This window comes from Dasypus novemcinctus, chromosome 23 (assembly GCF_030445035.2).
Source record: "Dasypus novemcinctus isolate mDasNov1 chromosome 23, mDasNov1.1.hap2, whole genome shotgun sequence".
NCBI classification, from domain to species: Eukaryota; Metazoa; Chordata; class Mammalia; order Cingulata; family Dasypodidae; genus Dasypus; species Dasypus novemcinctus.
Window position 1 is genome coordinate 13091803 of NC_080695.1, and position 11966 is coordinate 13103768.

The 11966-nt window shown below is 48.1% G+C and overlaps 1 protein-coding gene across 1 annotated transcript in view; it reads left to right on the forward strand.

Annotated features, from left to right (window-relative positions):
• LMTK2 (lemur tyrosine kinase 2) overlaps positions 1-10868 on the forward strand; it is a 141810-nt gene extending 130942 nt beyond the window's left edge. Inside the window, exons 12-14 of the mRNA XM_004459718.3 lie at positions 4789-4921; positions 5377-5616; positions 7164-10868. Of these exons, the coding sequence (XP_004459775.2) occupies positions 4789-4921; positions 5377-5616; positions 7164-7192 (402 nt within the window). The 3' untranslated portion in view covers positions 7193-10868. The remainder of the gene's footprint in view (positions 1-4788; positions 4922-5376; positions 5617-7163) is intronic.
• Positions 10869-11966: the final 1098 nt, after the last annotated feature.

An 11966-nucleotide genomic window follows, 5' to 3' on the forward strand; every position in this document is an offset into this window, starting at 1 on the left:
GTTCTTCTGCTCCCTCCAGAACCAGACCAAAGATCCACATGGGAGCACAGGCCAGCGAGTGGTGAGGAAGAGGCCAGAGAGGTGCCTCGAGCCCCTGCCACGTGTAAGGGGCCTGTCTGCTGACTTAGCGCTTCCCTGTTACTGCAGTCCTTTGTTCACGCTTCTGTGGGGGCCGGAGCCCCTGAAGCCCCTTACTCTGCCTCCTGGATGGGCGCAGGGCCTCCGGCTTTCTTTAATAAGTGTTTGCATGGTGTGTCTTCTGTTCAGCCTTTTAATCTACCAATTTCTTATTAGACCTCTGTTTCTTTTAGGTAGCATTTGGTTGAGTAATTCTTTTTTATCCATTCTGAAAATCACTTTTTTAATTGGTGTGTTTAGACCATTTAATTTACAGTTATTAAATGCAATGTAGGTGTACCGTTTTACTGTTTCTGTTTGTTCCTCCTTTTAATTCTGCTTTCTTTTCCTGCCTGCCTTTGGGTAATCTGACCATTTTTTAGTATTCCCTTTTGGTTTATCTATTGTGTTTTTTACTGTATCTAGTCTCATTCTATAGTTTTTTAGTGATTGTTCAAGGGATTACAAAGTATATCCTTAACTTTTCACAGTCTACTTAGGATCAGTATTTTACCATTTTAAGTGGAATGTAGAAACCCTCCTGCCATGTAGGCCGCTTACTCTCCCCCTCTGGTCTTTAAGTTGCCTTTTGTATCTAAGCTTTGAAAACTCCATCAGGCAGCTCTGTACTCTTTCAGTCGTCAAATGTGTTAATACTTTAAAGTCAAAAGGAGAGGAATAGTCTTCTTATATATACCCAGATAGTTACCATTTCTGTTCTTTCACATTCTTGATGTTCTAGCTTTCCTTTGGTATTATCATTTCCCTTCTATTTGATGTTCGTTTAGCATTTGTTTTTTAGAAGATCCTCTGGCAACAAATTATCTTAGTTTTTTTTTTTTTTCCAACGGGGGAGTGTCTTATTTTCACTTTCATTCCTCAGGGGTATTTTCTCTGAATATAAAATTCTGGGTTGGCAGGTCTTTTTTTTTTTTTCCCCAGCACTTAAAAAAAAAATGTGACCTCCTTTTGGCTCTTAGAGTTTCTTAGGAGAAATTAGCAGTTGTTCAAATTGTTGGTTCCCTACAAGTAATACCTCCTTTTTCTCTGACTGCTCTCAAGAGTTTTTCCTTGTATTTAGTTTTTAGCAGTTTGGTTAGGATGTGCCAGAGTGTGGATTTCTTTTCATTTATTCCATTTCAAGTTTGTTGAACTTCTTAAATCTGTAACTGTCTTTTGCCAAATTTGAGGCATTTTTCACGCATTATTTCTTCAAATACTTTTTTCTACACTGTCTCTTTTGCTTCTGGAATTCAGTGTTAGACCTTTTGGTATTGCCCCGCTGGTCCTTTTCTTCTCTCTCTAATCTCTTTTCTTACTGTTGTTTAATTTCAACAAATTGGAGAATTTCTATTGCTCTGTCTTCAAGCTCACTGATCTCTGTTATTTCCATTCTATGATTAAGTCCATCTAGTGTAGGGGTTCCTAACAAGGGATCCATGAGCTTGACTGTAAATTAAAAAAACATTAGTATTATTATGGGGACGTGTTGGCACAGGTGTGACATATTTATTAAATAATACACAGTAGAGTGTAGACTTAGTAAGGGGTCTGTGGTTTTCACCTGACTGGCAAAGGGGCCTGTGGAACAAAACAGGTTAAGAACCCCTGATCCAATGAGTATTGCTTATTGTATTTTTCTCTGCTGAAGTTTTCATTTGGCTGTTCTTTTTATCTTTTTATCTTTTTTTTTTTCTGAAACGTCCATAGTTCATTGCAACAGTGATTGTCTTTACTTGTAGTTGCACTTTTTGTTAAAGAAATTTTATTGGAACATAGTCACATACCATACAGTCCATTTAAAGTGTACATTTAGCAGCTTTTGGTTTAATCACATAGTTGTGCATTCATCTCTGCAGTCAGTATTAGAGCATTTTCATTACTCTGAAAAGAAAAACCCCTACCCCTTAGCAGTCACCTCTCAATCCTTCTGTCCTCCCTGCCCTGCATAACTGCTCATCTAATTCCATCTTTATAGATTTTGTATAGATGGAATCAAAAAATATATAGTACTTTGTGTCTGGTGTTTTTTACTTAGCATCTGTTTTTTTTAAGCAATTGAGGGAAAATATTAATATATTGCTATTCCCTGCAGTCCTTATTTTTGCCCAAATACCCCACCATATTATTAACATCTTGTTGTAATAGTAACATGTATTTGTTCTGATTCTTGGAAAAATATTCATATATTTGCAGTATTTTTTTTTTTTTTAAGATTTATTTTTTATTTATTTAATTCCCCTCCCCTCCCCCAGTTGTCTGTTTTCTGTGTCTATTTGCTGCGTCTTGTTTCTTTGTCCGCTTCTGTTGTCGTCAGCGGCACGGGAAGTGTGGGCGGCGCCATTCCTGGGCAGGCTGCACTTTCTTTTCACGCTGGGCGGCTCTCCTTATGGGCGCACTCCTTGCGCGTGGGGCTCCCCTACGCGGGGGACACCCTGCGTGGCGCGGCACTCCTTGCGCGCATCAGCACTGCGCATGGCCAGCTCCACACGGGTCAAGGAGGCCCCGGGCTTGAACCGTGGACCTCCCATGTGGTAGACGGACGCCCTAACCACCGGGCCAAGTCCGTTTCCCATATTTGCAGTATTAACCACACTCACTGTCCACAGGAGGGATCACAGTGCTACACAGTCCCGTGTGTCATCCTTTAGCTTTCCTTCCAGTGACAGACACAACTTTAAACTTTCCCTTTCAACCACTGTCATGCTCATATGCTAGCACTGCTAATTACAATCACTGTAATGTGCTACCATTACCTCTACCCATTTCTAAATTACAATCACCTTTATTACAAATTCTGTACAAATTAAGCCTCAGCTCCCCGTTCTCTATCCTCATTCTATCTTCTGGTGACCTATATTCTAGTTCTTAATTCCATGAGTGTGCTCGTTATATTTAGTTCATATTAGTGAGATCCTACAGTATTTGTCCTTTTGTGTCTGGCTTGCTTCACTCAACATAACGTCCTGCAGGTTCACCCATATTGTCTCCTGCATCATGACTTCATTTCTTCTTACAGCTGAGTAACATTCCATTGTAGGTATCACCACAGTTTATCCCCCATCAGCTGATGGACACCTGGTTTGTTTCCATATCATGGTATTTGTGAATAATGCTGCTGTGAACATAGGTGTGCAGATGTCTGTTCAAGTCCCCGCTTTCAGTTCTGAGTATACACCTAGGAGTGGGATCGCCAGATGGAATGGCAGCCCCCACAGCGGCTGCGCCATTTCACATTCCCACCCACAGGGAGTAAAGTGTTCCTGTTTCTCCACATCCTCTCCAACACTTCTAGTTTCCTGATTTTTAAGTAGTGGTCATTCTAATCGGTGTGAAATGCTATCACATTATAATTTTGATTTGCATTTCCCTGAATCCTAAATTATACTGAACATATTTTCATGGTTTTGTTTTGTTTTGTTTTCACCATTCATATTTCCTCTTTGGAAAAAAAATCTGTTCAAGTCTGTTGCCCATTTTTTTAATTAGGTCATTTGTCTTTGTAGGAGCATTTTTATAATAGTCTTTCTCAGATAAGGTCAACATCTGTGTCATCTTGGCATTGGGGTCTTTTGGCTGTCATTTCCCAAGTGGAGTTGAAATTTTCCTTGTTCTTAATATACTGGGTGATTTAGATTGTATCCTCTTGTTACATTATGTGAGTGTATGTCTTGTTTAAATCCTGTGGAGAATGTTGGTATTTTTGTTTTAGCAGGGATTGTACCCACTTGGGTTCAGGCTACAGTTTAGAACCAGCCTTGTTGTGGGTTGTGGTTTCAATATTAGTTCCATTTTCACAGCCTTTACTGTTCTGTTTGTCCCGCGCATGTGCCACCCCACGTGCTGCCCGGTGACCACAGGCAGCGGTCCGCCTCGTAGTTCAGCTCTCACAGCACACCCAGATACGCCCAGGGACTCAAAAACAGCCACATGGGGCCGAGCTCCTGAGCTCCTCCCCCTCCACAGTGTCCAGGTGCCCCCTGACTGCTCGGGGGTCCCCTTTCTGGTCCTCCAGCCAGAGAGCTGGGGCCTTCACCTCAGGGCTGCACACTTCCTGCAGCTGCTCCTGTGTCGGCCCGATGATGAGTGGACACGGAGAAAAGCTACAGGATTCTCTTTGTTCTCTTGGGGTCCCAGTGCCTCCAGGTCGAGAAGAAAGTTCACCGCCCTCTCCACCCCTCTTGCTGCCACTCTTTTTTTAATTTTTTTTAATTGCTGCCTCTCTTGTACCACCTTAGCCACCCTGGGATTGCTTGGGGTTGGGAGCGAGAGAACAGAGAAGAGAAAAGGAAAAAGTCTCCTGGAACTCAAACCAAAAGGCTTCCGGAGTACTCTGCCCACAGCAGGGCCCATCTGGGGTCTGGGGCAGAGTCCGGGGGGTGATATGGGAGGTGCTCTGAACCCCAGAGTCCTAGTCTTATCTGCCTGTTGCTGCCTTTAAGGTCCCCAGAGAGCTGCTTTATGCGCTGTGCCTGGGGTGAGCGCCACGTGCCCTGAGTGACAGGGCTGCGAAGTCCCGCCCCACCCAGGGCGGGGCCCGCTGTTTGTTTTGACGTGCACGCTCCGGAGTTGAGCATTCAGCTACCTGCTACCTGCCGGGCTGGGAGCCACTTGGGCTGGCAGGTTCTGCACACAGACACTGGCTGACGGCATTTCTGTTTGGCTTTTTAGGAGACCCCAACCAAAGAGCTGGGGCATGGTGGAGGAGGAGCACACGGTCCCGAGTCGAGCAGCCCAGCCCCGTCCTCAGGTTCTCCCTACCTGAGCAGGTGTATAAATTCAGAGAGTTCAACTGATGAAGAAGGTATTTCACTTCATTGACAGGTTTTAAAAGAAACTGAAAAATACCACTCTGGGAGTAATGTAAGTGTGTCTTTAGGACAACTTCACATCTGGCTTTAAAGGCCCCCATGTGACCTGTGGGAGAAGCCCTGCATCCCATCACCATGCAGCCGCTCCTACACACACACACACACACACACACACACACACACACACCCGTCACCCTGCAGCCACACACACACACACACACACACACACACACACACCCGTCACCCTGCAGCCACACACACACACACACACACACACACACACACACACACACACACCCGTCACCCTGCAGCCACACACACACACACACACACACACACACGGTTCCACGCAGGCTGATCTGTGGAGCACCCCTGTAGGTTTGCACTCTCCTCTCTGTTCAAATCGTGAAATGATAAAAGGGGAATGCTTTCACTTTTTCCTTTTTAGGTGGAGGCTTTGAATGGGATGATGATTTCTCCCCAGATCCTTTTTTGTCAAAGACAAGTAACCTTCTTACTTCCAAGCCTTCTCTTCAAACATCCAAGTACTTCTCTCCTCCACCGCCACCCCGGAGCGTGGAGCAGAGCTGGCCGCACACCTCGCCGTACTCCAGGTTCTCCATCTCCCCCGCCAACATTGCCAGCTTTTCCCTCACGCATCTCACCGACTCGGACATCGAGCAGGGAGGTAGGAGGAGGCGTGTGTGAGCGGGGCCGGGCGGTCGTGGTGTGGGTTTCAGCCGAGGCGAGGCCCCTGGCTCCACTGAAGCGCCTGCCCACCTCACACTTTCTTGGTGTTTCCCAGAGTCTCCACCGTGTGCTCGCAGGGCCCTGTTCTCCTTACGCCTGTCAGGACCTCACCCAGGAGGCCGCCCTTTACCCCTGGGGCCCTGTGGGGCTCTTTCCTGTTGGGGCAGGCAGAGGGCAGCCTGACGGCCTGGCCTGGGAGGCTGAGAAGGACTCCAGAGGTTGCTGCCCCTCTTGTCGCTTCCTTTTGCTCCCCCTCCCTGGCCCCCGCCCCCGCTGCTCTCCGCTTTCTCCTGCGAAGCAGCTCTGCAGAAGGGTCGTGCTCTCAAGAACTCCTGGTGCAATTTTGGGATCGAGCCCAAACGATCTTGGCTCTTCTCTTAGGAATGTTGATTTTGCCTTTAAGTCTTCATCTTCATGTGACAACAGAAAGGCTGGGCGGGGATTAAAGTGCAGGGCGCATTCGGAGCAGCGCGGTCTAAACATATGGGTCCTTTTTTCCCTCATAACTAGATTGAAAGATAATTGTTAATAGGTACATTTTTTATTTGAAGTTTACAGATCAAACAAGAAATATGAAATATAAAGAGCTTGTATTTGTATTTGTACTACATTTTATTTGTGCCGATTAGATAGTGCCCATTAGCTAATGATCTGTCGGAGAGGCAGATGTTAGAGACCATGCTTGATTTTCTTGTGGGCCCTAAGCGTTAACATTGAACTGACGTGTGAGTTAAACAGATGTATTTGTACAAGGGTGGATGCCAGGTGGTTTTTTTTAAACATCCACCAATGTTCATAGCAGTATTATTCACAATCCAACAATTCAAATGCCCTCAACCGGCGAACAGATAAACAAATATGGTATATCCAAACAGCGGAGTACAGTTCAACAATACAATGGAATGGAATATTGATACACTTACATGGATGAATCTCAAAAACATTGTGATAGGCAGTGGAATGTTATTCAGCCGTCAGGCAGCATAGTGAGTGAAATCAGCCAGACACAAGAAGGCGAACACCGTATCTCACTGAGGTGAAAAAATTAGAGTAATTGAACTGACAGAGTCAGAATCTAGAGTATCGGTTATCAGGGGATACGGTGGGATTGGGAATCAAGAGTCAAAGCTTGGAAGCACGTTCCTCTTTGGAACCGTGGCGATGTTTTGGTGATGGTGGCCAGCAGTTCACAGCACTGGACTGTCTGTTAGCACCACTAATCACCAACCCTGGGGCGTGCTTTCACTGTGCCTCTTCATTTCCAGACATTTCCAAACAACTTGTCACCAGGTCTGCACAGATTAAACCTCAGCTTTCCATTCCCTCCCCACGTCCTGCTCTCTCGTGTTACTGTTAAAGGAAGAAAACACGTGCTCAGGCAGGAGTGCACTGTCCAGACACTTCCCGCGCTGCACATCGCCGTCCAGACCCATGGCTTGGACGACGGTCTCAGCTTTGCCGTGTTACTTCCTCTCTCCTACACAGGAAGCAGTGAAGATGGAGAGAAAGATTAACCGGGCACCAGCGCTCCTCGTCTGAGGTGCTCCCTCCGAGCCAGTCTGCTCTCCCCCCCGCGCAGCAGCGTCCCCTTGACGCTTGCTGAGACGAGGCTGCGAGAGAGAAGGAATCGAGTGGTGGAAAGCCAGGTGGCCCTGGGATCAGTCGTCTGAGCTGGGAGGGGTGCAGGGAACCCCGCGGGGGCGCTCTTGCCAGACCCCTGCCCCTGGGCCTGCTCTCGCCCCGCAAAGGCTCGTTCCCCTGGGCGTGGTCGCCGCAGCAGACTCGTAAAGCCACAGCACTACTCTGGGTGCGCACGGGACTGTACGCATCAGGATGTTTTCTACCTTCCACATGGTGTGTTCTGTTTGCATCTACAACTGTACACACCTGTACATACCTGTCTGCACAGGCGCCATTGAGGATGCATGAGTGGAAATGGTCAGTAGTGAGCCATATTTATTATTTTTAAAGAAATCACTAATTGCTTTCTGTAATTGCACTGTGGATAAATGTTCTAAGAGTCCCCAGTATTGTACAGAATCTTAAATTATTCAAGGAAATTAAGGCAGGTCAAGCTGGTGCTATCCACTAGTTTGATTTTTTTTTCTGTTTTATAGTTTGTTCTGCATGGTACTTGTAAAGCTTAAATATTTTGAGTGTTATGCTGTCTTTAGAATTGTTGGAATTGTATATATGGTACTCTTTCATAAATGATAAATGATTCTGAATGTTAGTGTTTTATGTTCTTATAGGAATATTTTTGATGAGTCACAAAAAGTTCTGCTCTCCTTTGTTGACTGACTCACACAAGCGTATTTCTTCTCTACAAGTTGGTGTCCCTGTGGCCCCCGAGGCTTCTCTCCGAGGAGCCGCAGGGTCTCCCAGCTCCTCCGTGTGACTCTCCCACCTCACCCCAGCTGTTCTTAAATGCTTTTGGTGGAAATGGGTGGTGGCACCAGCCCAGAACTCAGCTCGCAGTCAAGATGCCCAGGTCCCGGGCCGCCCCTCCCGGCTGAGCACACCTGGTGGCTGGTCAGGTGGGCTGTGAGCACAGCGCGGCCACAGGGCCACGGCCCCTCCCCTGACAGGCGGGCTCTGCTGCTCGTTTCCAGAAGGCCGCACCACTCCTTAGTCATGAGAACGTAACCCTTGTAACAATCTTCCTTTGAAAGGGTGGAGAACTCCAAGGAAGAGGCTCCTCCACAATGTCTAGGTGTCAAGGGCGGTGTGAGTCGTTTGTATACTTTCAAATAGTTTCCAGAACTATTGCAGCCCCTCCAAATGATGTCCAGGTGGGGCCTCTTTTAACTGGGAAACACACTTACCCCCGACTTGTGGGGAAGGGCAGGGACACGCCGTCTGGGTCGGGAGTGCTGGCAGCTCTGTGTGACCAGCACACCGGACACTGGCCCATGGCTCCACACGGCTCCAGGCCCACCCACGATTTGAAAGAGACCAGGTGTTTCCAGTGCAGCTTTGTGCGGCTGGCAGCAGTGGGTGTTCATAACCAGAGCTCACTTGACTCTGCAGGTGGTGACTTCTGCCTGACACGAGGGAGTCAGGCTGGTGAGTGGCAGCACGGAGCCGGGGGTCAGGTGGGGTGGGTGACGCCATTCGTCCCCAGTGGGTCCTCAGGACGGCAGCACCCGCCCACTGGCCCTCTGCCCCACAGGCCTTCTGTGTTGACTTGCCTGCCCGGCTCCACCACAGCTTTCTAAGCCCATGCTGGGGCTCCTGATGGAAAGCGAAAGAACGTGGGTCTGGGTTCAAAATGCAAGTGTCTATCCTGAAGAGAGTTTATGTACTGCCATGAATTATGAACTTTATCATCTACTCCAGTATATTTTTGGACTAGCAATAAATTTCCAGGCCAAGAAAATTCAGAATGGAGACAAGGAGTCCCCTTTTAACCCCCACTTGGTGTGAACAAGGAGTCCACGGTTAACAGGGCATTCGAAGGTGATTTTGCCAAAAATGGTCTTAACTCTGAACTTCTTGAGACTTTTGAGTTTTCTGAATTTTTACATCTAACCGATCTTGGTTGAGGGAGAATTGAGAGGTGATTATGCCAGTTTTTTCAAATGATATGTTTAAGGAGTTCAGATTTAATGGCTAAAACCAAGCAGATCCATAGAATATATAGTCTTCTTAGGTGGTCAGCCCAGGATAAATTTATTGCTATTTTGGGGCTGTACATTTATCACCATAATTAAGGAGATTTTAACATAATTCCCATTTTAATTTATATTTTTTAACCAGATTAGCCACTGTCTTGAACTTCAGTGAAAGTTTTTATGTCTGTATTGCTCTCATGATTAATTGCCAAAAAAAAATGCATTTTCTGCATTGACTTGGGGGGAGGGATTTGGTGTAGTAAATCTTACTGTGGTCCTGCATGAAAGGGAAGATTTTATATTTATAATAGACACGTGAGTTCACATGTTCTTTTGAAATCTCAAGCAATACACAGGAAACAAGATTTCAGTTTTCAGCCCATTTTTGAAATGTCAGCATGTGCTTTGTTGTTTAATTCAGTTTTTTTACTTAGTTGGTTACAAGTCATGGGTTTTCTTGTTCTGTAAGTAATGCCATGAAATAATCCCGTGGGATTCTCTAGCTGTGGGGCCTGGCCCATCATATTTCCTGGCCTTTTGGTAGCAATCCAGAATCTATCAGATTTTAGTCTTACATTGGAAGAGTTTATGTATTTTAAATCCTATAGTAAAAGCAATCTGTCCTTGATTTCCTTCCTAGCTAGATGTTAATTTGTTTTATGAAATGATCCTGTCCTGAGCCAGAAGTAGAAATGTGTAAAAAGGCCCCCAAGCCCTCCCGTGACTTGGGCTGTGTGTCCGGGTAAGAAGCCATCCCTCTTGAGCTCGGAAGAAACAAAACTATGGCCGAGTGGAAGCAGAGCATCCGTTCGCTTTTCACACGCACAGGTGGTGGTTTCTGGAGAAATGGCTTTATCTAGCAGGGCTTGCTGGAGCCCATCGCCTTTCTTAACCTGGTCCTTTTACGAATGGCTCCCAAAAGGTCCCTGCGGGGTCCCTGCGGGGTCCGTGCCTGGTGGTCCTGAGGGCCAGCCTGGGTCAGGAGGCCACCTCCAGGTTGACACTGCCCAGGCCAGCATTTGGAAATCCAGAAGGGAACCGAGTGCCACTGCTTCAGTTATGGGGGACTTGGAAATAGCGGCCTTATGAGAAGTAGCCTTCCAGTAAGAATGGGTGGACAGAATTACTTGAGATTTAAACCTCAAAGGTTTTAGGCCTGGGTAGTCATGGGGTCGGTTCAAGTGTTGGAGACGAAAGAAGAAAGTTCTCTTTGGTGTAGAAATGAATTTCCTAAGGCCGCCTGGGCAGTGTCGTGTTACCAGAGACTGCTGAGGTCAGGTGGAGGGGCTGAATGCGGCTGTTCTGTTAAGTCCGCGAGTTTGCACAGGTGGCGACAGGCCTTGATAACGCACGGGTGCAGGGACCCACAGGGCAAGCACTGGGGAGACTTTCCTGTTTAATTCAGCCTTGAGAGGTTCACGGCAATATCACGGTTAATGAACTTTTGGTTTAAATTGTGTACATTTTTAAATTGTAAGATTTTTACTGTATATTGATGCATAGTGTGATTCAATAAATTGCTTGTAATTTAAAAACTATTTAATATTCAAAATAAATATAGTTATATATTTATAAACTCCGTTGCTGCATCATTCCTTGTTTTTTCCGCTGTGCAAGGGTGGGTGGGTGGCAGCCGGGCCCCACCCTGAGCTCCTAGGCCCTTTTCCTTGGAATTTCCCACACACCTGAGAATGTGAAGATTTGCATAATTACTGAAATGCTGAGCTTTTATGTTGTCTTTATGCCCCTTTAAAGACCTTACTAATAAATTTCAGAGGCACTTCAGTTTCCGAAAGCCTCAAATGAGCTCAAAGCTAAGAGGCCAGTGCCACCTTGTCACTCGCCCCTGCCCCCGCCCCTGGCCACGGGGTCCCCTTCTAGCAGCCAAGCAGCCAAGGGCACGGCAGCAGCCTCTGCCACCCCGAGGCCCACCCGCAGCAGTGTGGCCCCAGAGCACCAGCCCCCATCCAGAGATCCCTTCAGGAAGAGGCTCCTTCGGGTGCCCGGGAGACGCCAGCCCTCCCCTGTCTCCCAGGACCCCCGGCCCCTGGACCTGCATAGGGGAGTGGGGGAGGAGCCCGGGCTGCAGGTGCCTGAGACTGGCCATCCCCAGGTGTCCGAGGGCATCCCACTGTCCCTGACAGCTCCCGGTGCCCCCCGAGGTTGATGCCGCTTGTAGCCCCTTTGAGACCAAGAGGCAAGAGAGGCGAAGCCAGGCGGCTCGGAGCCCGGGCTGTCGCCTCCCGACCCTGGAGACTTGTGTAAACCTGCGCTGGGGGTGGGGGGCGGGCACAACCACTTCTCCCCCCGGGCGACCTGGCATAGGCGGCTCTGGCCGGTGCCACCCTCCCTCCCCCTTGCAGACCAGGGCAGCGGGTCTGCAGCCTCTGCCTTGGGGGGGGGGGGGGGCAGGAATCCCCAGGGGGTTCTGGCTCCCAAAGCCCTTTGGGTGCTGCAGGGTCCAAAAGCCCGCCGGGGTGGGCCTGTCCGTCTAAGCCCACGCCGAGCAGCTCCGTTTTGCCCTGTAAGAGCGCCGCGGGCTCGTGTCGGTGCCAAACGGCCTTTCCGCGAATTCTCCTGAGGTTTCCCGAGCCTTAACCCCCAGGCCAGGTGCGGCGCCAGGTGCGGTCCCGGGACTTCCCCTCCGCCTCGCGGGCTCCCAGGGGGCCCGGGC